The sequence below is a fragment of the Panthera pardus genome, unplaced genomic scaffold (assembly GCF_024362965.1).
Source record: "Panthera pardus isolate Hobbes unplaced genomic scaffold, ASM2436296v1 HiC_scaffold_27, whole genome shotgun sequence".
NCBI lineage: Eukaryota > Metazoa > Chordata > Mammalia > Carnivora > Felidae > Panthera > Panthera pardus.
This window is the reverse complement of record NW_026526843.1, coordinates 40501346-40527543: the sequence shown is the minus strand read 5'-3', so window position 1 is coordinate 40527543 and position 26198 is coordinate 40501346. Positions and strand designations below refer to the sequence as shown.

The 26198-nt window shown below is 40.0% G+C and overlaps 2 protein-coding genes across 5 annotated transcripts in view; both read right to left on the bottom strand.

Moving 5' to 3' along the window:
- The window catches only part of MORC4 (MORC family CW-type zinc finger 4), a 66108-nt gene that overhangs the window by 16817 nt on the left and 23093 nt on the right, over window positions 1-26198 (bottom strand). For all 3 annotated transcript variants that reach the window (XM_019435681.2, XM_019435682.2, XM_053891301.1), the window contains 7 exons: window positions 24237-24356; window positions 22717-22817; window positions 13071-13169; window positions 8074-8202; window positions 5593-5661; window positions 5140-5188; window positions 3595-3770 (listed from right to left, as the gene is read on the bottom strand). In XM_019435681.2, coding sequence (XP_019291226.1) covers window positions 3595-3770; window positions 5140-5188; window positions 5593-5661; window positions 8074-8202; window positions 13071-13169; window positions 22717-22817; window positions 24237-24356 — 743 coding nt within the window. The remainder of the gene's footprint in view (window positions 1-3594; window positions 3771-5139; window positions 5189-5592; window positions 5662-8073; window positions 8203-13070; window positions 13170-22716; window positions 22818-24236; window positions 24357-26198) is intronic.
- LOC109258675 (histone deacetylase 1-like) lies at window positions 8474-10515 on the bottom strand. 2 transcript variants are annotated; one of them, XM_053891303.1, is made up of 2 exons: window positions 9085-10515; window positions 8474-9038 (listed from the first exon to the last, which is right to left on the bottom strand). In XM_053891303.1, the coding sequence occupies exons 1-2, from the start codon at window positions 10456-10458 to the stop codon at window positions 8913-8915; spliced, it is 1500 nt and encodes a 499-aa protein (XP_053747278.1). In that variant the 5' UTR covers window positions 10459-10515; the 3' UTR covers window positions 8474-8912. The 2 variants fall into 2 exon arrangements, with proteins under 2 accessions (XP_053747278.1, XP_053747277.1); XM_053891302.1 differs by having other exon boundaries at window positions 8474-10514.

The window sequence follows — 26198 nt, the reverse complement described above, 5'->3', positions numbered from 1 at the left end:
GATGACCTGAACAGAAATCAAGAGTTGGACGCTCAACCGACTAAGCCGCCCAGGCACCCCTCCATTATTTTTGACAATGCTTTTATGAATGGAATTCTCCATGATCTGTTCCACATAAAGGCAGCTCCTTTGGGCAGAACTAAGGAATTCATCTTTAAGGCCTCTCCCTAAGCAGAGCCTCAGTGCCATTGTGCACAAGTAGCATAAAGAAAAGAAAATTTTCTTTATGAATGGGTGCTGGTGATGTTTTTTGGCTTGCTTCTTCAGGCATGAACCTCTGCCCTATAAGCAAGCTTGGGCTAGAGCAATAGGAGTCCAGTATTGTCAACATACTATCTCTACATGCTACGTGAGTGCTTCCCCTGAGTGGGGACTGCATAGGAGAAGAGAGACCTATTCCTTTTGAGTCTGCCTGGAATAGAGCTTCTGCATGACAGAACTGGGGGAGATGAGAAATATCAGAAGCCTATTCCTCCCAGGTGAAACCATAGCTCTAGACTGGGAGCTAGGGAAAGAACTTCTTGATCATACCCACCTGCATTAGAGCTCCCTGAGAAGTTTTTATAAAATATAGCTCATAAGGGGGTGAGTGAGAGCAAGCTAAATGTTGAAGACTATTGCTGTTGTATCTGAGATTTCATAGATTTTCTTGATTGAATATTTCTGTATGCCTCTAGGACCATTTCTAGGAACTCCAAATAATTGTTTTTGCTGTTTAATAATATTTTCCAGTTAAATTGTTATTTGTTCATGAAAGAGTCCATCACACTCCTCATTTCTCCAGTCTGGAAGTTGCTCTCAAAGATCATCTTTTAAAATATTAATACTAGCTGCTGAATCAACCTTACTCATTTATAAAACTGTTCTTCTAGTTCTACCTGTATTTGTTGTTTCAAATATTCCTTTAAACATATTAGAATGTCCTTCTTCCTCTCCTTCAGCTATCGCAGTGTCATTTGGATGGTATTTTTTGTTATCCTTTTAAAACATGAATTATAATTAGCCTTTGACACATAGTTTATTCAAAGGGTCTCTAAATAGCTAAATGAATTACAGCCGCTAATTTTCTCCTTTGTCCATATGCTAATGGATACTTTAGAACTTAAGTTTGTATCACACCTCATGAAAAGTAGCATATATTGGAGATCCTTACATATATAACTTTACCATAAGTTGCTTCATTTTTCATTCCATTACTGCCTTAGAACATTGCCTTTCAGGGGCGCCTGGGTGGCTCAGTCAGTTGAGTGTCTGCCTCTTGATCTTGGCTCAGGTCATAGTCTCACAGTTCATGAGATTGAGCCCTGCGTTGGGCTCTGTGTTGATAGTATGGAACCTGCTTGGGATTGTCTCTCTCTGTCCCTCTCTCTCTCTCTCTTTCTCTCTCAAAAATAGATAAATAAACCAAAAAAAGAACACCACCCTTCATTCAGCAAGCACTCAAATATATGCAGAATGAATAAAGAAAAAAGGACTATTTCCTTTAACAAAAATATGCTAAACGATTATGCCTGCTTACATACTGGCTGAACCCATTCTTTACTGCAAGTTCTCCCATCCCCTTGCTGGTTTGTGAAAACTCACAAAGTTATTTCCAATGACACCTTTGGAGCCCTGTACTCCACTAGAACTTTAAAAAACTCTGTAGGATACTGTGGGCTTTATTTTATCTAGAGTTGGAGAGCTGTACTGCACGACCCAAGGAGCCTTATTAGCTTTAGGTTTTGATAATAACAGGGACCTTTGTAACTCCTGAATAAACCTATTATTTCAAACACTGTTTTACCAAGAAAACCCTGTAAATTTTACTAAACTCTTGTGTACCTTCATTTTTCCCTATAAAAAGGCAGACTCTTTGCAATCAATCTGAATCCCTTTATACATGTAGCTTAAAATGACAAAATCATCTTACCGAGCTTACATAAAACATAACATTAGCAGCATCAATTATCACGTATCTCTTTCCCTTGAAAGAATATTATTGTCAAATTAAAATTACACATGATTGAAGTACTTTACCTATCCTCTATAGCCAAAACCCAAATCTAGATACAGCAGCTCCATAAACAACTCATACGGAAATCCCATTAAAGGATGATGAAGTATGCCACCCAATGGATGTACTGCCATACTGCACTCATAAAATACACGCATATATATATCAGCATTTGCAATCTCCTTCAGATTACCAGAAACCACTCTAGAGTAACAAAACAAACACTGAAGCAAAAGGAAAAGTTGTCACAGAAGGGAAAGAATAGCCTGCAAGGGCAATGAAACATTGATACGGCAGTGGCAATTTGGGTGCATGACCATCTCAAGGAAATCAAAGTAGAGAGATAACAATGTGCTTTGAAAACACATAACACTTTACTGTCTATCCCTCCCAATATACAATGGGAATTGGAAAACAATGGATAGGAACAGAGTCGAATTAGACTCAAGGCCCTGACACTGAATGGATTATATTTTGTGGCACAGTTCAATCTTAGAAATTGCTCCTTCAGCACTCCAGTGATACTCCAGTATCACTCAGATTTAACATTAGTTACTGAGTACCTATTATCTTCCAAGGCACTGTTCTAGATGATTTCATACAGATTCTCATTTAATTCCTTTAGCGTTGTGTTAGTTTTACTCCTAATAGCTTACTTCCTCTTGAGACTTTCTGCTCATGTTCGGGGGTGGGGGATTGAAGGGGGGTCATGCGATTCTTCCATTATCTATGGGGCTTAATTGTGAAGAATCACAGAATAGGGGACCTGCACACATGCAGAGATGTCTATCTAGATGAGAAGCTGAAGAGACCCACCTAAGAAGAAAACAACCCTTTATATAATCGTCACATTACTGATGACTGCAGAAGTTTCTACTTCTAGAGAGCAACTCTGTTATCTGCCTTATGGTTTGGCCCTGCCAGAAGTGAGAAGCATAGTAGAGAGGAGAAGGCAAGTCATAATTAGGAGCCCTGAGTTCCAGTCTTATGGTAGTAGAGGGGCAGTCATATCTTTCAGCACTTCAAACACTCCTGTTATTTAAGAAAAAGGAAAGGTATGCTTCTTCCTGTTATAAAGATGAACAAAATCGTACTGAGGAGGTGCTTGAAGATGGACATGGGAAGACCCTGACTAAACTCATACCAATACTGACACAAACTTCTAATGGTTATTATTTATATGTGACCGACATGTTAGGCCTATGGGGCCCTACAGGACTAAATGTAAGGAGAGAAGTAATGCTTATCTAGGTACCACTCCCTTATATCTGGATTGCATATTATGCTTTTGAAAGAGTTTTCACGCCCGTTATTTCACTCACATAGTTCCCAACATAATGTGAAGACATAATACATAAATGAGTATTTGTCAGATGACTAGCTCAAAAGAGACAGACAGACTTGACATAGCAGGTGTAATGTCAAAAAAATTGGAAATACATGCAACACACAAGTCTATCAGCTCCAAATGGTGTTTCTCCATCTGAGTTCTATGCTAGGCCTTAGGAGAAACATACACATAAACATGATAACCATACCTACTTTACAGGAAAATGGACCTGAGGCTTACTATTGAAGAGAGACTATGTTTTACCCACCTGGAAAATTGAAAAATACTGGAATCCAGAGGCTTAAGCTGAAGAGAAGGTGTCCTGCTTTCTTCTCCAACAGATGGAGGCCGGCTAGGACTATCAATTCCCTCATATCCGATTGTCTTATTGTTCAATTCATCCATATCTTGAATAGCAGGAATCCTCAGTGGATTAGTGAACACCTAACAAAGAGAGAAATGATTCATAAAAATCCTAATTTCAAATGAAATACCAAAGGATGAGTCAATCCTTCTGATGCTCGGAGAAAACACTTGGCCAAATAAAAAGAAACTGGTTTCTTACACAAAACAAACAGCACACGGTAATGTACACTAGAACACTGAACCCAGTTCAGTTATAACCTTATCAGCTGGACAGACCTCCCCAACTCACTTATTAGCTCCTACAGTCATCCCACCCACAACATAAAACCCAGGCCCCCTAATCACCACCTAATTCTCTCCTGTGACCCAGTTTTAAGGCTGGGTTTTCACTCCTCTGAAATCTGTGATGCTGGCAGGGGTGGAGGGAATAAGCATTGCAGCGAGTGTCAGTGCTGGTTTTGGAGAAATGCATGCTAGAGACTAATGCATATCCACAATGCAAACACACAGAGACATGCATCTAAGATCTTGTGGAAGAGCCAGCTTATGAAGACAGTACAGATGATGAAGGTGGAGGGATGTAATGGGAAGGCAAACTGAATGAGGACAGGGCGGTCCCAGGAAATCTCCCAATCTCCAGATCAGACTACTAAGCCAAGACATTAGGGTCTGAAACCTATGTATTCATATACCCGGGTCTCGGTAGGATGTCAGAAGAAGAATAAATTGCCTCTATCCTCACCAGTCTGACCTACCCTGGTTGAGTGGGTAGAAGGTGAATCTAACATGCGACTAGCAGATATCTCTGGGAAAGAGGGTCAAGAGGACAATCATGCAGAAAGGCAAGGTTGGGTGGGGAAAATACATGGGTGCTATGGTGGCTGTCAGGAAAGGAGTGTCCCTGAGAGGACGGCCAACCTTATTGCACCCTTCAGCGTCCGGAGCTGGGCAACCATGTCCGAGAGACAGTGCTCCTGAAAATTCAAAACAGCAGAGTCTTTATAAAGCCAGCCAGCCTGAAAGCGGGGAGAGGGGAGGGGCACAAAGAACCACCCCTTCTTCCCAAGAGGAAGGAGGAAGGAATCACCCCTGAATCCTGGAAGAAAGGAGATTGAGGAAAAAACAGACACTCAACAGGAGCAGCCTGTATGAGAATGGAATGCAACCCTGAATATTCTGTGACATTGAATGTGATACTCACACTGTCCAGAATCAGTATGGAATCCCAATCTGGGAAATATATGATTTGGCTCTTCTATTTTTGGCGATCTGAACATCAGTAACAGGAGATCAAAGCAAAATCAAAAGATTAAACAGAAAAAAAGACCACCAGGAGAAATGTTTCATGATTTTTATGCAGCTTTCAAGATTGTTGCTTCCTTCCACCTATGTCCTCTGTTGGGGAAAATTTCATGTGAGAAAAAAAAGATGATGGGCTGTCTCTCACCTGGTGGTTCTCACTGTCCACTGGCAGCTTCTTCTCAAGAGCTTGATCTCTAGGAGAAGATAAAAGTGCTATTTAGTTCATTCATGAAATTTCTCCATCTGAAATGGATTACCAATTGCAGATTTAGGTTATATACAATGTTCCTACCAATTTAAAAATAGTGTGGGCCTCACTGAATAACTGAGGGTGCCTTCCCAAACTCTGCTACTTAAGAGAGAGTTCAAATGCCCCATCAAACGAGAGACAGGGAGGGGAAGGTAAGAGACTAAAGACAATCACTAATTAGACACTCAGGTGATGATCAGCAGGAATAAAGAACTGGTAGAATAGAGAAGTGAGAGGGAAATAGTTAAAAATCAAAAAAGAAAAAAAAATCTCTCTTCTCAAAGGTCCCCTGTCCTATGAGAGTCAGGCTCCTCTACCTTATGATCTAGAACCTTAAGTATACTCAACTGTTTCTTGGCTTTGTTCAAGTACAGGTCTTCATCGATGAGTTCTTGCTCCTCTGGAACAGAGCATCTCCTGCAGTACAGAGAAGAAATCATCTTTTGGAAACAAAATGTGCTTTTCAGTTTTACCCTTTACTTTCCTTACAACTATGACAAGACAGGTCATTGAGGTTAACAACCCTCTAACCTCACAGAGTTCAGATTCCACCCACATTACAAAACCTGTATGCAGGTTAACATGTAGCAATTCTTATTTCAAGGCATCATCTAATTCTTTTGGTGCATATATCACCTTTCTCCCATGACATTCAAAGTATTTGACAGCTACAAAGTTCCTATTATGGTGGACAGCAAGAAGCATAATCTTTATTTTTACACAGTGAGTTTCAAGAGAGACCTGTTTGAGGTTCCATACAGAGATTATTGTTAAGAGTAGAACCTGGGTCTTTTGCCTCTTGTTTACTAAGAAAGTAATTCCCAAAGTGCAGTTTAGAAGCACGAGAATCCCTAAACTAGGTGATGATGCCTGAAGAAAATCAAAGGCTATGAGAGAGAGAAACAGTAAGGGATTAGGAGTTTACACTGCAAAAACCACACAACAGATTAGCAGAGGAGAGAAAGGAGGATTTTATAAATTGAAAGCCATCTGTTATATGTAAAGCACAAGGAAGAGAATTTTAGGAGTTAACACTAAAAGGAGTACTAGAAAGTATATTCAAAGATCAAAAGCAGTCCTAGGAACAAATAAACAAAAATTAATAATAGTTGGAAACCCTCTATTAAAACTATTTTATTTTTTTTAATATATATTTTTTAAATTTTTTTTATGTTTATTTATTTTTGAGAGAGAGACAGAGCATGAACGGGGGAGGGTCAAAGAGAGAGGGAGACACAGAATCTGAAACAGGCTCCAGGTTCTGAGCTGTCAGCACAGAGCCCGATGCGGGGCTCGAACTCACGGACTGCGAGATCATGACCTGAGCCGAAGTCAGTCGCCCAACGGACTGAGCCACCCAGGCGCCCCAAAACTATTTTATTTTAAAGTTTATTTATTTATCTTGAGAGAGAGAGAATTCCAAGAAGGTTCCACACTATCAGCACATAGCCCCGTGTGGGGTTTGATCCCATGGAACCATGAAATCATGACCTGAGCTGAAATCAAGAGTTAGACACTTAACCAACTGAGTCACTCAGGCGCCCATTACACCCATTTTATAAGGAGGCAGTGTCCTGGAAGGGTATGTTTCCCTGATTGAGTAGAAACTGACAGAAGATACAGGATTAAAAAATGAGACTCCTAAACACTCAGTCCCATATTCCAATCACACAATCCCAGTTATTCTCCAGGAAGAGGTGCTTAGGCACATCTGGAGACTATGGGGGAATGCTTACTCATTACAGACCTAGACCTCACTTACTGAATTTCCTCCATTTTAAACATTTTTTTCTAAAAAGCATACCCCGTTTTAGTGCCTTTTTTTCTACTGCTGTCTATTGTGCAGAAAAAATATTAAGAAAATCACAGCTAATTGAAGCAAACAGGATAATTATTTTGAGTCTCTCTGATTACTGAGTCAAATAAATATTTGTTAAATTGAAATAAATGCTCATGGGTATGCCAGGCACTATCTAGATGTTAGATGCTGCAAGGGACATGCAAACAAATGGCATTAAATGTACAATATGTACTATAATAGATTCAGGCATAGGAAGCATATGAGTGAAATTATCAACTAAACGTGAAATGTAAAGTCCTTGTTCTTGAATAGTTTACAATCTTTTGAAGAGCCAAACCATATACATATGAAAAGCATCTAAAAAAATACAAAACAGTATGCAAACAAATGTTAAGAATTAAATACCATGGGAAGCTAGCATAAAATCACTGTCAACTATTGTCAACAGGAGAAGTATCACACAAAATACTTAAGCTTCCCAGATGGATATGATTTGGATAGGCAGATGGAATGCAGAACGTCACTGTAAGCAAGCAGAATAACACTATCGAGTCATGGGGGAGGGAATAAGCATGGCATGTGTTGGAAATACTGAAGCCAGAAGCCTGGCTAAAGCATATGATTTGGGTTAAGTACAGTGAAAAATAAGGTTGGATAGATAGGGTGGGATCAGTTAGCAAGGGGCTTGGATGCCAGGCTGAAGAGTATAGACTTGAGATAAAAAGTGTTTTAGTGGGCAAAGTGAGTGAAAGGGAGTGGGAGTCCAGTTATGGAATGAGTAAGTCACGGGAAAAAGAGGTAGAGCATGGGCAATACAGTCAGTGGTAGTGTAATAGTGCCATACGGTGACAGATGGTAGCCACACTTGTGAGCACAGTGTAACATACAGAGTTACTGAGTCACTATGCTCATGCCATACATGTGAAACCAATGTAACATTATATGTCAACTGTACTCAAAAGAGCTTTTTGTAAGTGTTTTAGAACAGAGAGACAAGTCAGGCATTTTCTCTGGCATAATAACCTTACCTGTACTTTGGATGGGAATTATAGTAACAGAACCATCTTGCAGGTAATGTAGATGGATCAACCTTGCCAGGAAGCTTCCTCCATTTAAGACACTCATCACACTGTACCCATGTCTGGTCGGGAATCTTCCTGAATGAAGGAAAACAGAAGTATGACTGTGTATATCCTAGCTCTGTGCTCTTATGTTAGAAAGGCACACCCTAAAAGGTAAAGAATAAAATTTTATATATGAATTGTGTTAGAACTGTAATGCTATGGTCTAAGTGTTTAAAACACACATCTTGAACTTCACAAAGAAAATAATAATAGAATTATACCAAACATGGATAAGAAAAATAGTAACCGGTCTTTTTTTTTTTTTTAGAAATGTACCATTTTATTACAAAGACTCTCACAAAAATTAAAATAGTATCTCAAAAAGGAAACTAGACTACCAATCTCCACCTGCAGAACTGGGCGAGGATAGAGGGCAGGCAGTGTGAGTTTCTTGGCTCACAGGGGGCCAGTGGGAAGGTATGATAACAGAACCAATCTAAAAATGGCTGATATTACCTTAAGGAGCCTGACAGGGGGTCCCTCAAGATCTAGCCACTCCTAGAATGCCCAGTAAGGGCACCTTTCCAAAGCCACTAAGCAGGCACTTAACATTTCAGGATTTTGTCCTATGGCTTCTTAAGAATATGCTTTCCAGACCCAGCACCCTTTATGGTTCAAAATTAAGAAGTGGGAAAGGATGGGTGGCAAGACAGCCACTAGAAAAGCTCACTCCTAACACGTGCCCTGGGCTCAGGGCCCTGGTTCCTGTCTAGTCCCTGGGGATATTTATATTTAATATATTTTTATATAAATACACAGAGAGATAGAAAATATAAAATCTGAGGGGTTGTGGGAGAAAGGTGGGAAACTTGGCAGGAAGCCACAACTGGAGAGGTCTGCTCAGGCCAACTTGACCTCCTCCTTGACCCCTTTGGCTTCTTGCTTCTCCTCCTTGGTTTTCTCCTCTTCTGTGACTTCTTTCTTCTCTTCTGGATCTTTCTCTTTTTCATCCTCAGTTTTGACTCTCTTGGCTTTTTTGAAGTTGGAAGAGTTCTTGCGACCGCCTTCTCCCTCTTCATCAGAGTCCAAGAACTCTTCCTCACAGGCGATTCGTTTGTCAGAGGAACAGATCGAGATGCGCTTGTCAGGGTCTTCTTTGTCCTCGTTGCCACTCTCCTCTGGAATGGCATCCTCAGGAATCACCTGCATTTGGACCCCAGGTGCGTGGGGCAGCATTCGCAGGTTCTCAAACAGTCGCTGTTTGATCTTCTCCAGGTACTCCTTGGTGTTCTGGTTGGTCATACTGGAAGGACTGATGTGAAGTTTGAAATCTGGTCCAAAGTATTCGAAGTAGTTGTTGTATGGAAGCTCATTTGGGATCTCCGTGTCCAGAGCCACGGCTGTTTCATACGTCCAGCAGCGGGCCACGTTACGGATGGTATAACCACCTCCTCCCAGCATCAGCATAGGCAGGTTGAAGCTCTTCACAAACTCTACACACTTGGCGTGCCCTTTGATGGTCAGGTTGAAGCAACCTAGCCGATCCCCAGATAGGGAGTCAGAGCCACACTGTAAGACAACTGCACTGGGTTGGAACATCTCCATTACTTTGGACATGACCGGCTTGAAAATGGCCTCATAGGACTCGTCATCGATCCCATCTCGGAGCGGGTAGTTAACAGCGTAATACTTGCCTTTGCCAGCCCCAATATCCCGTAGGTCCCCAGTTCCTGGGAAGTACTCTCCGTATTTATGAAAGGACACAGTCATGACCCGGTCTGTGGTATAGAAGGCCTCTTCCATGCCATCGCCGTGGTGAATATCAATGTCAATATACAGCACCCTCTGGTGATACTTTAGCAGTTCCAGGATGGCCAAGACGATATCATTGACGTAACAGAAGCCAGATGCCTCAGACTTCTTTGCATGATGCAGGCCCCCAGCCCGATTCACAGCGATGTCCGTCTGCTGCTTATTAAGTTTCACAGCACTTGCCACAGAGCCACCAGTAGATAACTGACAGAACTCAAACAGGCCATCAAATACCGGACAGTCCTCACCAACGTTGAATCTCTGCATCTGTTTGCTGTACTCAGACATGTTATCTGGGCGGATGGAGCGCAAGAATTTAATGTAGTCGTCACTGTGGTACTTGGTCATCTCCTCAGCATTGGCCTTGTGAGGGCGATATATTTCCATTTTTCGATAGAGACCATAGTTAAGTAGCAAATTGTGAGTCATGCGGATTCGGTGAGGCTTCATTGGGTGGCCTTGTCCATAATAGTAATTTCCAACATCCCCGTCATAGTAGTAACAGACTTTCCTCCGGGTGCCCTGAGTCTGCGCCATTTTGCTCGGCTCCTGTCCCTCCCGTCAGTCGGTCCGTCTGGCCTCCCCAGTAACCAGTCTTAACATGGTAAGCTACCATTATTTATGGAACTAAATAATATTTTCCAGTATCTCTTGTTCTAAGCAAACAAGAGGATCATTTTAACTCTAAAATTAACAAGGAAGAATATATATTACAATATTACCAAGAAATAAAACCCATATAATCATTGTATTTGCTTCTATCCAACTGTGTATCAAGTTTAAAATGTATTTGTGGGGGTCACGGAAGCATCATCATCAAAAACTCTTCCCCATTTCCCCGCAGACTCCCTAGTCCTCTCTTTTTGTCCATTTAAAAGTCTTTGGTTATACTTCAACCAAAATTTTATTAGGTTGGTATCCTCAACATTAATCTTAAAAACTCCTATAAATGTGATTAAATCTCGTAACTAGAAAGGGTGGCTTCAGTCTAACAACTGAGTGAAATTAAGGCAAAATCCTTCTAGAGGTCTATGCTTAAGATACAAAGCCACTCAAATCCCTGCCAGGAAGCATAACCCAGTCACCTACACCTTAAAGCAAATGTGTTTCTCTATGAAAGGAGGTGGTCCATATAGAACAGAAGTAGTCAGCAACTAAGGTGTGAAAAGCAGACTGGAGGGAGAAGGCTGGAGAAAAGAAACAGAAAGAGGGCACAGGGGTACCAAGGGTCAGTCTGAGAAACATGTAATTTAGCTTAGAGCATGATGTGCATATGTCACATTTATACTGCTCTTACCAGTAGCCATTTTCAATAGTGACAGAGTTCTTTTATGTCTTAGTTTGTATCTTTTTCTTTAGTCTTTATTTTGTTTAAATAATGCTTTTTTTCTAGTTATAGGAGTCATATAAGCTCATTACAGAAAAACTGGAAAACACAGGAAGATATGAAAAAGAAAATAAAAGGCATGCATATTTCTACCAAACAGTGTCTTCTTGTTTAAAAGTCTGTTTTAACATGGAAAATTCGTACATGTTTTTGGATATATGGCTTCCTTATCTCCTAGCTCCAGGCTGCTCTAGCCTTGAAACTTCCAAGCTCTAAGCTCAGGCCTGACCTCTGGTGTCTATTTATTTCCATACAGCTACTGCTTAATTTAGAGCCAGAGACAGCAAAGGGCAGTTTCAGCAGCAGTGGGAGGGAAGAGGAAAGGTCGTGTTGGCTTTGGTTTGGCATGCGGATGCACAGAAGAGTTGCATGCAGAAGCATGCCAATGTGACTGCCTTGGAGAGAAGCATTAGAGACAGCAAATCCTTGCCTTAGGCTACATCAGCCTATGGAGGATCCTTCCAACCAGGCAGACAGGAGAGGCATTTAGCTGTGATTGCAATAAATAGGTAGTTGAAGGGGCTGTACCATCCATACTCCCCTACTGCATCCTTCCAGAAGAGTGTCATGGCTAAGCACTTGGGCTTGGGGGTCTGACTGCCTATATTTGAACTTCGTATCTACCACTTTCTACTTGTTTCATCTTGAGCAAGTTACTTAAGCTCTCAGTATATCAGTGTCAGTAAAAAGGTAATAATACCATCTGTCTATCCCACAGGGTTGTTGTAACGATTCAATAAATCTAAATACATGTAAAAAACTTAGACCAGTTGACTGGCATGTAAGTACTCAATAAAGAATAATAATTATTACAATTCTGCCTCCAGAAAGGTTGAATAACATATACACACACTCTCTAGCAATATATGAACATCTGTTTAATGGCATTAATCACTACTTATTTGAAAGGCAAAAAAATGGCATCTTGTCCTAGCTGGAATTTCTTTGAAAACCACAGAGGTTATACATGAGCAGAGATCTTTAGAGTGTTATTCACACAACAGTCAGTCATGTTGCACCAAAACAAAATTTTGTATCATATATTTGCCTGATAACTTCCATTAAAAAAAAAGTGCATGGGTGTCAACCCCAAAATCTTTTAACACTCTAATCCTTGTCATGATAGGGGTGTAACTGATTATATATGTGTTGGTATGTATTCTATCTTCTGTTTTACCCTTTCCTGGTTACTGAGGCATGTCATCCTGATCCACACTTCTGTATGTAATTTGCCATCCTAGACTCAATAAATTCTACCTTTTTCCTGATATGCTGGGTTCTCTACTTCTACCCTCAAATGCCTTGGTACAGGTCCAACAATGTTCACTAAGAATAAAGAGAAGGGAAGTTTGCTAACATTTCTGAACACCTACTATATGCCAGGCACTATGCTACAAATGTTATGCTCATTTCATATTCTTACAGAGGTGTAGTAACTTACTTACCCAAGCTCACCCAAACTATTAAGCAGATCCAGAGTTTCAACCCAGGAGTGTCTCATTTAAATGGTCATCATCTTCCACTATATCACACTGCCTGTAGGATAAACTGACAGTACTAAACTCTGCATATTTATGACCCAAGCCACACAAGTGTTAAACCAGAATGAAGAGGTCTAGAGAATGATGAAACCAGTACCTGTGATTTCCTATTTTTAGTTAATTAAACTTCCTATGTGAAAGCACCATCTTACCCTTGTTCCTTCCATTTGCTCTATGGACATTAACCCCTGACACTTCTATATTCTACATTTACTACTCACGGTGTTGGCCTGGCTATGGCTGAGGTCTCAAAATTCTCTTGGGAGGTCTTTTCCTTCCAATAAGCATTGAGCTTCTGGGCAAGGGCATTTATTGTCAACCTGAAAGAAGAAGGAAGAAGAAGCATATCAATGCTGAGGATCTGTTGAACAATTTTATGATCTCTAAGGTGCTCCCATTTAATAGAGGCCACCAATGTAGAATATTCAGCCTAAGTTTGAACATCTACACTTTCAGAAACCAGGATGGGAATCTACTGCCTTTGCAAATTACATGTCAAAATGACGAAGTCATACTGTTTACTAGTCGCTTTGGTTGAAAAGGTAAAATGGTCACAAGTCCTAAGAAATACTGTGTTCTTCAAATTTTCAGGTCTTTTAGAATCACGAAGTGGGAGGGATGACATTCTAGACAATGACAGAAGACTAAATTGCAGAGCTAGGACAGAACCAAATACTGGTAAGATTAAGGGGGAGCTGCTCAGACTGTCAGATGACTACAGGTAAACAATTCAGGACCAAATTAAAAGTCAGGGATCAAATGCTGTACCCTATGTATTAGAAATAAATCAAATACTAACATAAAAATGTCTACGCAGTTCTTCATTCAAATGTTGATCACAGAAGTTACAGCACCAATGGACAACAAAGTCCCCTACAACCTTCCACTACATATCCATTAGTGGAGGCTGGACCCCAGCTCTGGCTCTTTCTCAGTCTCCTTTATTTCTCTTTCCAAATGAACAACAGTAAGCGTAGGGTCAAACAATGTAAGGTGTAGAAGACAAAACCTGAATTTTACTTTTTTTTAAACTTCACTTTTAAAAACTGTCAATTCGAGTGACGAATTCCTATTTAATTCTAGAACCTAGGATTATAATTTTTTAAATAAAAAAACTTAATGTTTATTTATTTTTGAGAGAGAGAGAGAGAGAGAGAGAGAGAGAGCGCGCGCTCACAAGCAGGGGAGGGGCAGAGAGAGGAGACACAGAATCCAAAGCAGGATCCAGACTCTGAGCTGTCAGCATAGAGCCCGATGCAGAGCTTGAACCCATGAACCAAGAGATCACGACCTGAGCCAAAGTTGGATGCTTAACCGACTGAGCCACTCAGGCGCCCCTTGAACCTAGGATCACAAAATAATGTCGAGTTGTACACACCTGGTATACTACAAATTTATGATTAAAAAAAAAAAAATCTTTGGACTTCTTGGATCATTGCCCAAGGGTTTTGTAGGCCTCATCTCTCCTTAAAAGGAATTCTTCCTTACCTCCACCTTACTAATATTAAATTAGATTCTGACTACACAGAAAAGAATAAAGTCATTATATGTGAGCCCTCCCACAAACACTTACTCTACTCCAACCTACTAACGTTCATACTTTTATGATTATATCTTTCCTTCAAGTCACGGATGAAGAACGGTTTCTTGTCTTCTCTTTAAATTCTATTTTAAAAATATTTTTAAATTTTTTAAAGTTTATTTATTATTGAGAGACAGAGAGAAAGAGAGCATGAGCAAGGGAGGGGCAGAGAGAGGGGGAGACACAGACTCTGAAGGAAGCTCCAGGCTCTCAGCTGTCAGCACAGAGTCCGACACGGGGCTCAAACTCGCAAACCGCGAGATCATGACCTGAGCTGAAGTCGGATGCTTAACCGACTGAGCCACCCAGGAGCCCTCTATTTTAAAACTATTTTTAAAAGAAGTAGATTAGATGGGATTCTGGAGAAGGCTTGAGTGGTAAACTGACACATTTCAGCTCTTAGAAAGGCAGCAACTACCCATCTCCCATCCACGCACAGCCCCCATGGCAGGCAGCTGTGCACATACTTTAAGAGCAGCTTATAGGGGCCAGTGTGGGCAAAATAAACCTGCCTCCAAATACAAGCTATCTGTACTCTGACTGCTGTTTGCTGCTCCTGATCACAGGATCATGTCATCCCATGGTAGCCACAAAGAAAACAGCTAGAGAATATACACAAAAAGAAATTAGGAATAGATCTTTCACTATAAAAAATCAACTGAACACAAAAGAAGACAGTAATAGAGGAAATGAGGGGCAAAAAAAATCTTAGAAGCCATACAGAAAACGGAGCAAAATGACAGAAGTCCCTCCTTATCAGTAAGTGCTTTAAATGTAAACGGTTTAAACTCTCCAGTCAAAAAACAGATTGGTGTAATGGGTAAAAACAAAACAAAACAAAACCACATGATTTAAATATATACTGCCTACAGGAAATGAACTTTAGATAAAAAAAAGACACAAATAGGGGGCGCCTGGGTGGCTCAGTCAGATAAGTGTCAGACTTCAGCTCAGGTCATGATCTCATGGTTTGTGGGTTTGAGCCCAGCATTGGGCTCCATGTTGACAGTGCGGAGCTTACTTGGGATTCTCTCTGTCCCTCCTGCACTCTCTTTCTCTCTCAAAATAAATAAATAAAAACTTGAAAAAAAGACACAAATAGTTTGAAAGTGAAAGGACAGGAAAGGCTATTGGTAAATAGTAACTAAAAGAGATAAATGATGTCTATACTAATATCCGACCAAATAAACTATGAATCACAAAAGCTAGAACGTGGAAGCAGCCCAAGTGTCTGTTGATGGACCAATGGATAAGCGAGATGTACTGTGCGTGCGTGTGTGTGTGTGTGTGTGTGTGTGATTATTATTCTGCCTTAAAGAAGGAAGGAAATTTTTTTTTAAACTTTTTTTTTAACGTTTATTTATTTTTGAGACAGAGAGAGACAGAGCATGAGCAGGGGAGGGGCAGAGAGAGGGAGACACAGAATCCGAAACAGGCTCCAGGCTCTGAGCTGTCAGCACAGAGCCTGACGCGGGGCTCAAACTCACGGACCGCAAGATCATGACCTGAGCTGAAGTCGGCCGCTTAACCGACTGAGCCACCCAGGCGCCCCAAGAAGGAAGGAAATTTTGACACAGGCTACAACATGGATGAAGCCCAAAGACATTATGCTAAGTGAAAATAAGCCAGTCACAAAAAGACAAATTACTATACGATTTCACTTACATGAGGTACTTCAAGTAGTCAAAATCGTAGAGACAGAAAGTAGAATGGTGGCTGCCAAGGGCTGGGGAAGTGGGAATGGGGAATTATGGTTTAATAGGTATAGAATTTCAGTTCTGCAAGATGAAAAGAGTTCTGGGGATGAATGGTGGCAATGGTTGCATAACAGTATGAATATACTTAATGCCACTTAACTATACACTTAATGGCTAGGATGGTAAATTTTATTTTACCACAATAAAAAGAAAATTGGGAAAAAAGGGAAGTAGATTGTGTGGTTCCCAGGGGTTGGAGAAGGGGAAGTGTGGAGTGGCTGCTAGTGGACAAGTGGTTGCTTTTTGGGGTGGTGGAAAAGTTTTGGAGTTAGGTAGAGGTGATAGTTGAACGATTTGTGAATATACTAAAACCCTCTGTAGTGTACACTTAAAAACAGTGACATTAATGGTATGTGCATTGTATCTTCACTAAAAAGAAAACTAAAGCTCTGTTCTCATGTATTCAGGTAAAATTTACACAGAGTGAAATGCATCTTTTTAAGTGTGTTGTTCTATCAGTTTTAACAAAGGTATACAGTCATGTAACCACCACCTTAACCAAGATACTGTTATTATGGATTCTCAAATTCCAGTTCTTCTCAAAAAACCCTGGCTTGACTTCACTGTTCTATTAATCTCCTTCCACTTCCCCAATCCTGGTGTATGTAACTAGACACTATCTCCTCTTCATTCTCTTGTCTTAATCCCCTATAGGCTAGTTTCTACCATCACCACTCCATGAAACTATTCCTTTTCCCAACGTCATTAATTCTATCAATGATCCTGCCAATATCCCAGTGTACTACATTTGAGACTTTGCAGTGATCTTTGATTCTTCCCTCTCCTTTATATGCCTTATCTGTCACCAAAATCTTTTGAACTTTTCTTCACAGTGTCTGTTGTACCCTTCCTTTTTCACAGCTATTCTTATTTCAGACGTTCACCTCACACCTAGGTTACTCCAATAGCCTTTAAAGTTTATTTATTTTGAAAGAGAACACATGCATGTGTGCGCATATGCATGTGTGAGCAGGAGAGGGGTAGACAGAGAGGGAGAGAGAATCCCAAGCAGGCTCCTTGTTGTCAGCGCAGAGCCTGACACGGGGCTCAATCTCACAAACTGTGAGTTCATGACTTGAACCGAAATCAAGAGTCAGACACTCAACCGCCACCCAGGTGTCCCTCCAATAAAGGGCCTTTAATCCTTCCTGTACCCTGTTTCCAGATTTGTCAGCTGACCTGATTCATGTAAAGGATCTTATAAACCACAAAGCAGTACACAGTTATAACAAACTATATTCTTTAGAATTGTTTCAAGTCACTCCCCTATTCAAGAATACACATTGAAGTGTCACCATCTGAGGCGTCAACTACTCTATCCAACATCCCTCTAAGACAGAAGTTCTCAGACTTTCTTGGTTCATGGCACCCTGAAGTCTCAAGTTTTTCATGGCATCTTTGGGTCAAAAGTGGTATGTACCAGTTCTAGTTATTAAACAGTTAGGTCCAAACAATTTATGTTTGGTATTTATGTTCTAAAATGTAGCATTTATATTTGGTATTTATGTTCTAAAATGTAGCATTTATTTGAGAAATCAATGCACATGAATTGAAAATAAATTATTTCATTCTTAAAATAGTCTCAATTACTAATGGGAAGTGTGTGCATGCCTGTTGGGTACTGAACCCCTACTCGAACCTTGGAATGAAAGTGGACACAGTTTCCCTCACTTCTTATTCAACACTGACTTTCATGTATTACTTTTTATCACAGCAACCACCAAAAACCCAGATTCACAAAGATATGGTGTACTCAAAAGGAATGCAACAGATTTTGGTACCTGGAAATGGGGTACTGCTGTGACAAATACCCATAAATGCAGAAGCAGCTTTAGAGTTGAGCAGTGGGCAGAGGCTGAACGAATTTAAGGAGAATGACACAAATTGCCGAGATTGTAATCTAGGTTCTAGATTGAACAGACTGTGGGTAGAAATACGGATACTAAACAGCTCTGTGGTGAGGGCTCAGATGGAAGTGAGGAGCGTGATAGAGAAAACAAAAATGTCCTCAGAGACTATCTGAATCACTGTGAACAGATGGCTAGGAGAATTAGGGATGTTAATGGTGCTGCTGGTGAAGGCTCAGAAGGAAATGAAGAACATGCTGATGGAAAATGTGAGGGAAGGTGGTCCTTGTTACACAGTGGCAGCAAGCTTAGCAGAATTGGGTCCTATAGTTCTGTGGAAAAGCAGAACTTGTAAATGATGTAACTAGACATTTAGCTGAGGAGATTTCCAAGTAAAGTGGTGAAAGCGTGGCTGGGTGTCTTCCTGCTGCTGACATAAAATGTGGGAGGAAACACAGAGATCAGGAAAGAACTATGTCAAAAAGGAACCACGGCTTAAATGATTTTGGACATCTTCAGCCTATGCAGATTGCAAAAGATGCTAAAATGAAGACATTCACTGTCAGGAAAGCATGCTCTGGAGAAAAAGTCAAGGCTGTAGCTACAAAACCTTTTGCTAACATCTCAGATCAAAAGGTCAGAGCATTCGGTCACACAAAAATCTCTTTCAAAAGATTAAACACGTGACTCAGATCACCACAGCCATCTCAGCAGAAGCCAAGAATAGAAATAGGATTATCTAGGAAAGACCTGTCAAGAGCTTCTTGCCTGACCGAATGAATACCCATGACATACATGTGGAGACCCACAAGGTTCTTGAATATGGGGTGCTAGCACAAAAACTGCCAGACTGGACTGAAGGGATGGAGAGAGTATGAAATTGAAAGAAGGCTGGTGGACCTCCAAAACTCTAAGGCCAGGAAACAGGCTGATACAACAACTCAGATGCAAATACATGCTACCTTTCCTGAGAAAGGTAAGATGACTCTGAGGGTGCAGCCATGAGCCCACAGGGCAGGGCCTTCAGTTTACAGGAGGAAGCCACAAGCCCCAGAAGATTCTTCCCAGGTCTTGAAATTTAATGGAATTTGTTGGACTGGATTTTGAAATTGCTTGAGACCTGTGACTCCATTTTCCTTCAATTTTCTTTTCCGTCTGAAGTGGAATATCTATAACTGGTATCCTATGCTTGTCTTGCCATCATATCTTGAGAGCAAAATACAAAAAAAGGGACACAACTGCAGATGGAGTGGAATTTTATGCCAGGATGCATCAGACCCACACCTGATTCAGATGATGAGATTTGGGGATTCTGAGCTGCTGATGGTTAGATGAGAGTTTAAAGTTGCTGTAATAGTTGAGAGTTTGGGGATGTTGGGATGGGATAAATGTATTTTGCATGTGAGACATAAGTGGATCTCCGAAGGCCAGGAGGCAGGCTGTGGTAGGCGGGATAATGGTCCTCGGTCCTCTCCAAAGAGGTCATGTCCTGATGACTGATCCCTGAAACCTGTGACTATATCAGGATTCTATGGCAAGGGGGAATTAAGGTTGCAGATGGAATTAAGGTTACTTACCAGCTGACCTTAAGAGAGGGAGATTATCCTGAATTATCCAATTGTAATCACAAGGGTCCTTTAAAGTAGAAGAGTGAGGGCAGAAGAGGCAGAATCGGAGTTGATGCAGCAATGATGACAGAAGCAAGGTCACTGGAGGCATGTGATGCGAGAAGGACTCAACCCACCACTGATGGTTCTGAAGATGGAGGAAGAGGGCCACGGGCCAAAGAATGCCAGCAGCCTCTAGAAGTTGCAAACGGCAAGGACGTGGATCCCCCCTGTAGCCCCCAGAAAGGAGTGTGGCCCTACTAATACCTTAATTTTAGCCTAGTGAGAGATCTGTGCTGGGCTTCTAACCTACAGAACTCGAAGAGAACAAATTAGTGTTGTCTTCAGCCACTAAGTTCGCAGTAATTTGTTCCAACAGGAGTAGAAAACTATTTCTATTATTTATAGGCAGAAGTCAAGCATCACTGTATTCCCTCAAAAATCTAAAATATCCTGTGGCTCCCCCATGAGTTCATTATGTGCAGCTGGGCACATAGTTTGGGAACTGTGGCTCCAGGACAGGGATTGGCAAACTACAGCCTGGGGGCTAAATTCAGGCCACTGCCTGCTTTTGTGTGTGTGTGTGTATGTGTGTGTGTGTGTGTATTAATTACTGGACACAGACACAGACATGCTCGTTCCTTTACTTATTGACTGGCTGCTTTCATACTACAGCAGAACTGAGTAGTTGTGACAGAGACCATATGGCCCACAAAACCTAAAACATTTCCTTTCCGGCCCTTCACAGGATAAGTCTGTCAACTCCTGCTCTAGGATATGGCCCTGTTTCTAAATCCCCCTGTTTCTAAATCCCATATTCTGTAAGACAAATCTCAAGCCCTATCTGTCTTATCAGGGCATTTTTCCTATACCATATCATTTGGTTTTGATTGATCACACAGTCATTTTATTGCTCTCTAAATTGTTTCACATCTGTGACAATTCATTATTACAAACAGACCGTAAGCTCCTCAAAGACAGCAACCATGTCTTGAATTTCTCTGGAAAATTCCATAAAGCCCAGGCATGGTGCCATGCACCAGTGAGGTGCTCAGTGGGTATGTGTTCATTATATTTCTTCAGCTGAAACTCACTCTAAAAATGTTGTAAGTTTGAGCCCTGATAGGTCCAGCTGAAATCTGATATCCACAACTATTAACAGTGATATTGCAGATGATTTATTTGTAGACATTCCAGCAGTATGATGGCTGGTATCTCTTTTAGCATTTGCAGTTTTGATTATCTACAATACTCTTAGGATGGGTTTCTGATAGCAGACAGCTTTCTCTAATCCTCTTCTCAAAGTCCCCTATTTTTTTTTTTAACTAAACACCTTTTCATTTTATATAAAATAGAGTAAAAAAGGAAAATGATGCCAGAACTGGGATAAGAGTAGTGAAAATTTATTATCCTCAAAAGACTGTATGTAGGACAGTACATATAGTTTCCTGTTTTTAATAAAATGTGTAGCAGATATGAAGCCACTTAAGGCAGAAATCCTAGATGTTTAAATAAACCTACTGTCTATGGAATCTATTTGAATCTCCTGCAATCACCTCAAACACATCATGCTGAAAGATCACAAGCCAAGGTCTAATACCTCTAACATTTAAAAAGGATATGGGGAGGCAGTGACAAAGATGATATAAGAAAGACATTAAATAGTTTTTAATATCTAATATTTGAATTTCACAAATCTTAACTACCTGGCTAATCACCAGAAATTCACGTTCCTTTCACTCAAAAAAACAACCAAATAAACAAAAAACAAAAACAGAAAAACTTGGCTCACAGACAGTGTCAAACTGATGTCACTTCTAAGCTTTCACTCTTAGGAGTCAAGTCTTAGTCAAAGATCTCCATTATAAAAGGAGGATCTCACATTTATAAAAGGCCATTTTCCTTACACTGGGGGCAGGTAGTTACCATACCCACTGAGCAGCCCTAGTGATCAAGAACCAATTGCCCTGAAATTAAGTTGGGGCTGCCATCCAAACAGCTGTCTCTTTTTCAAGCACTAAACCTAAAATTCCCATGGTTGCCAATAAATTAAAGTGTAACACTTAACTAATTCTATTACATTTTTTGTGTACAAATGAAAAAAGATTTGGGGAAATACTTTTCCCCCACTCTAAAATCTGCTACTGAGGCTTCAAGGAAAATGGCACCAAATGTCCTGATGTCTTCTTCCTCCATACTCCCAGGACACCCCTTGCCCTTTCATGTCTTTGCATATACTTCCCTCTGCTTAGAACGTCCCTGCCCTATTTGTCCACCTAACAAACCCAATTTCTCCTTCAGGTTTAAGCTCAGGTATAATCTGCTTTGTGAAGCCTTGCTTGACTCCTTTAGGCATATTTAAAGGCTCTTCCCATTTTGCATGTATCTCCCACTGAAGCAATTATTTTATAGGTATTTATGTTTCTTATCTGCATATATCTCATCCCATTTGTTCATAGGCATCAAGGATTTTTATCTTTCATTCCTATGTTCTAGTATCTGGCACCTAGGAAATACCTCATACTTGGTGAAGGAAAGAATGAACGATCCATCCCTCCCCAAAAGTTTTACAACAAACTATTAAATCCTGGCTTTATCAACTCCTTTTTTGTCTCCTAAAAATATCCTTGCTGCTTCATCCTCAATGTCAAATTCCTTTTCGATTCATTTTTAGTCTTACCCATGAAGATGCTTCCATGAAAACACACATGTCCTTCCTGCTGCTTTCCTCTCAATCTGTTCGTTGGCTTCAAGAAAATCTTTTGGGGGCACCTGGAGGTCACGATCTCACGGTCATGAGATGGAGCCCTGCATGGGGCTCTGCACTGACAGGGTGGAGCCTGCTTGGTATTCTCTCTCTGCCCCTCCCCTGCACACTCTCTCTCACTCTCTCTCTCAAAATAAATAAATAAACAAACAAACAAATATTTTATCTCTAATCTTGGGAAAGTGACTGGAAAGAATTCTCAAGTTAACTTATCTGCCTGGTTTTCAGAGATGATTTTAGAGGTTTCAGAGAATAGAATCATACCTGAATAAACTATCAGAAACACCTCAGGTCGGGAGTGACTCACCGGTACTCCTTGGTGTACTCAAAGTCTTGTTTGTTGTAGGAAGGTTTTAAGAAATTGCACTCAATGACTCCAATCACTCCCACACCTTCTCCATGAGTTGGCTTAGAAGAAAAATATTAATTTCAACATTTACATTATTGTTGACTGTATGAGGCATTTCCTTTTGATTTTAAACAGCAATAGAAAGGTTACATAACATTCAAAGGCAAGGAAAGTACATCATCTAGAGAAATACTCAAAATGCACTTCAATAGACTGCAAAAAATTAAATCGAATTGGAACCTCTGATAAATTCTAAGGCAGGGATTTTCACATGATCCATAGATTCTCTGGGATTTTCCAGGGATTAATGGCCATCTCTGCTTCACCCACATTACTTCCATTTCCATCTGTTTTATATTATGGGATTGCCATAGGATTTCCTTTGAACAAAGAATGACAATGCTACAAAAAATCAAGGCTATATACTACGGCTCTAGAGAATGGAAACGAAACTTCATCTGAAAAAATGATTTTAAGGAGGCTATGTAAATACCACACTCTAGTCATATAAATAATTTATACATTAGGTAGGCTACCAAACAATTACTAAAGGGAGTCAGACTTGCAATGGTTATTAACTACAAGCTGATACAAGAGATTTTTGGATTTAAAAAGTCAGGGTGTAATTAGACTGGCATATAAATATGAGTTGTGCATATAAATATGAGTTGTACATATAAAGATGATATAATAATAAAAAGCAGCTTAGCTGTTAAGTAGCTACCCTGGATCTTACAGAACTTTGTCCTACTGCAGAATACAAAGTGGCTTCTCATTCTTTGTGGTTTAATAATCCTATCTGTACAATAGGAACAAATGGGATACTTATGGATATTACTACTTTAAATTGCCATTAAAACATTAAAGACAATGGTAATATTTGTATAGTTCAGTTCATAAAGTATTTTCACATGCTTTATCCCATTTATGTCTCTCAAGCCTTTAAGCTGTGGAGCAGGCAGAGCAGGTAAAATTATTTATTGTTGTTTCTATTTTACAGGGAAGGAAAATGAGCCTCAGAGAAATTAAACAATTTAGTGAAGCGTTTACAGCTATACAGCTTTTAAGTGGAAAAGCCAGAACTCAAATCCTGGTCCTCAAACACTAAATTTTATGCACCTTCTACTAGGCCTTGTTGTCTCCCCAAGAAAAAAGACAGAGCTACCTTAAAGCATTAATAAGCTGATACACATGCCAAAGTCACTGGTGTTCTAATTCTCTCTCTTCTCAACAGCTACCTAGAAAATGCATTCAGTAAAGTTCCTGGATTGATTAACATCTGTGAAGAATGAGAAGTAGAAGGGGCTTTTTAACACAAGACGGCACACCAGCTCACTGGTAACAGAGTTCCGGGATCAGATTTAACAGCCATTGTAAGATGGGAGTAAAAGCCTATAGTGAGTCTATGCCCTTTGCAAATTTTAATCCTTGTTCTCCTTGTTTTAGACTTCTATGACAAAGAAACATTAACCACTTACCTTCACCTGGCATCCCACCTTCTCAAAAGACTTTATGAGGCGGTTGTTATGATACATCATTACTCCAAACTGGTTATCACTCTTGCAAGAGAACCCAAAAGTTATTTTCACCTGCTTATTCTGAGAGGAAAATCATTAAGGAGACAAACACCAGGGGATCTGGCAGACAACTTTTTGCACTGTGTTACAGCAAAAAACAAACAAACAAACAAACAAACAAACAAACAAAAAATCAAATACCATTGGATATAAATTGGTATAACATTTCCAGAGGACATTTAAAAAAAAATCTGTACCAACAGCTTTAAAAATACTCTTAATCTTTGACCAAGTCATTCTCTTTCCAAAAATTTACCCTAGAGAGACAGTCAGGAAAGCCCATAAAGGTTATGAGATTTATCAACTAGTTATGACAGAAAAACATAAATAATTTAAATGTTTGACACTAAGGAAATAACTAAATAAATGTTGGTATAGTCACATGGTCTATTATGCACCTCTTAAAATTATGTCCTTGAAAAATATTTGGTAACATTAGGAAATGTTAGAATATAATAATAAGCATTATCTAAAAACATGTATATATAAATATATGCATAGAAAAGAGTGTAAGAAAATACACCAAAATACCATCAGTGGTTTAAAAATTCATAAATAATCACAAAACATGTCTTAACCCTTGCTAGTTGCTCAGTTGGCTGCTAGGTAAGATAAGAGTTGTAGCTAGTACAACACAAATCCACACAATCATAGTTGATGCTTGAACAACACAGGTTTGAAACTGCACTGGTCCACTTACGCATGGATTTTTTTCAATAAATATATTGGAAATATTTCTGGAGGTTTGTGATGATTTTTAAAAACTCAGACAAAAAATGAGAAGTACCAAGACACAAAAAAGAAAAAGTTAGGTACTACTGTAAGAATGCAATATATAGTATCATACAAAATATGTAAACTGTGTATGTTATTGGTAAGGCCTCCCATCAACAGAAGGCCACTGGTGATTAGGTTTTGGGGGAGTCAAAAGTTATACTCAGACTTTCAACTGTGAAGGGGGTAAGTGTCCCTAACCCCCACACTGTTTAAGAGTCAACTGTATAAGCAATAAAGTAAGTCCTGATAATCACACAAAATACAATGAAAGCAAAAGCATGAAGAACAAAATCACTTTTAAAGGTAAAGGGCAACGAATAGTCCTGTTGTAACATATTTCATGTGAAGAAGTGAAAAAGCTTGGATAGATGAAATAAAGTGGACTAAATATGACACATAAAAAATGAACAATGATGTGTTTTTAGCAATTCTATTTGATTTAAAAAACCAAGATAAGAGAGTGAGAAAGACAAAGGGGAGACAGAGAAACTGAAATTTTCCTAAAAACAAATACTGAGAAATCTTCATGTCAAAATGAGTTAACTTAAAATTTACTTTTGTTACCAATTCAAAAAATGATCTCTAGGGGTGCCTGGGTGGCTCAGTTGGTTAAGTATCTGACTTGGTTTTGGCTCAGGTCATGATCTCACAGTTCATGAGTTGGAGCCCCATGCAAGACTGTGTTCTGTCATCTCAGAGCCTGGAGCCTGCTTCCAATTCTGTGTCTCCCTTTTTCTCTCTGCCCCTCTCCCACTCCCACTCTGCCTCTCCCTCTCTCTCTCAAAAATAAATATGAAAGGGGCGCCTGGGTGGCGCAGTCGGTTAAGCGTCCGACTTCAGCCAGGTCACGATCTCACGGTCCGTGAGTTCGAGCCCCGCGTCGGGCTCTGGGCTGATGGCTCAGAGCCTGGAGCCTGTTTCCGATTCTGTGTCTCCCTCTCTCTCTGTCCCTCCCCCGTTCATGCTCTGTCTCTCTCTGTCCCAAAAATAAATAAACGTTGAAAAAAAAAAAATAAATAAATAAATATGAAAAAAATTAAATAAGTATTTCTTATGAAAAAAGAGATTTCCAGAATCTCCAAAATC

Excerpts from the sequence above, each read along its gene's own strand:
- LOC109258675 (XM_053891303.1), bottom strand. The coding sequence starts at position 10,458 with ATGGCGCAGACTCAGGGCACCCGGAGGAAAGTCTGTTACTACTATGAC. Across the intron at positions 9,039-9,084 it reads ATCCAGAAGAGAAGAAAGAA|GGGTCAAGGAGGAGGTCAAG; the intron begins GTCACAGAAGAG and ends AAGAAGCCAAAG.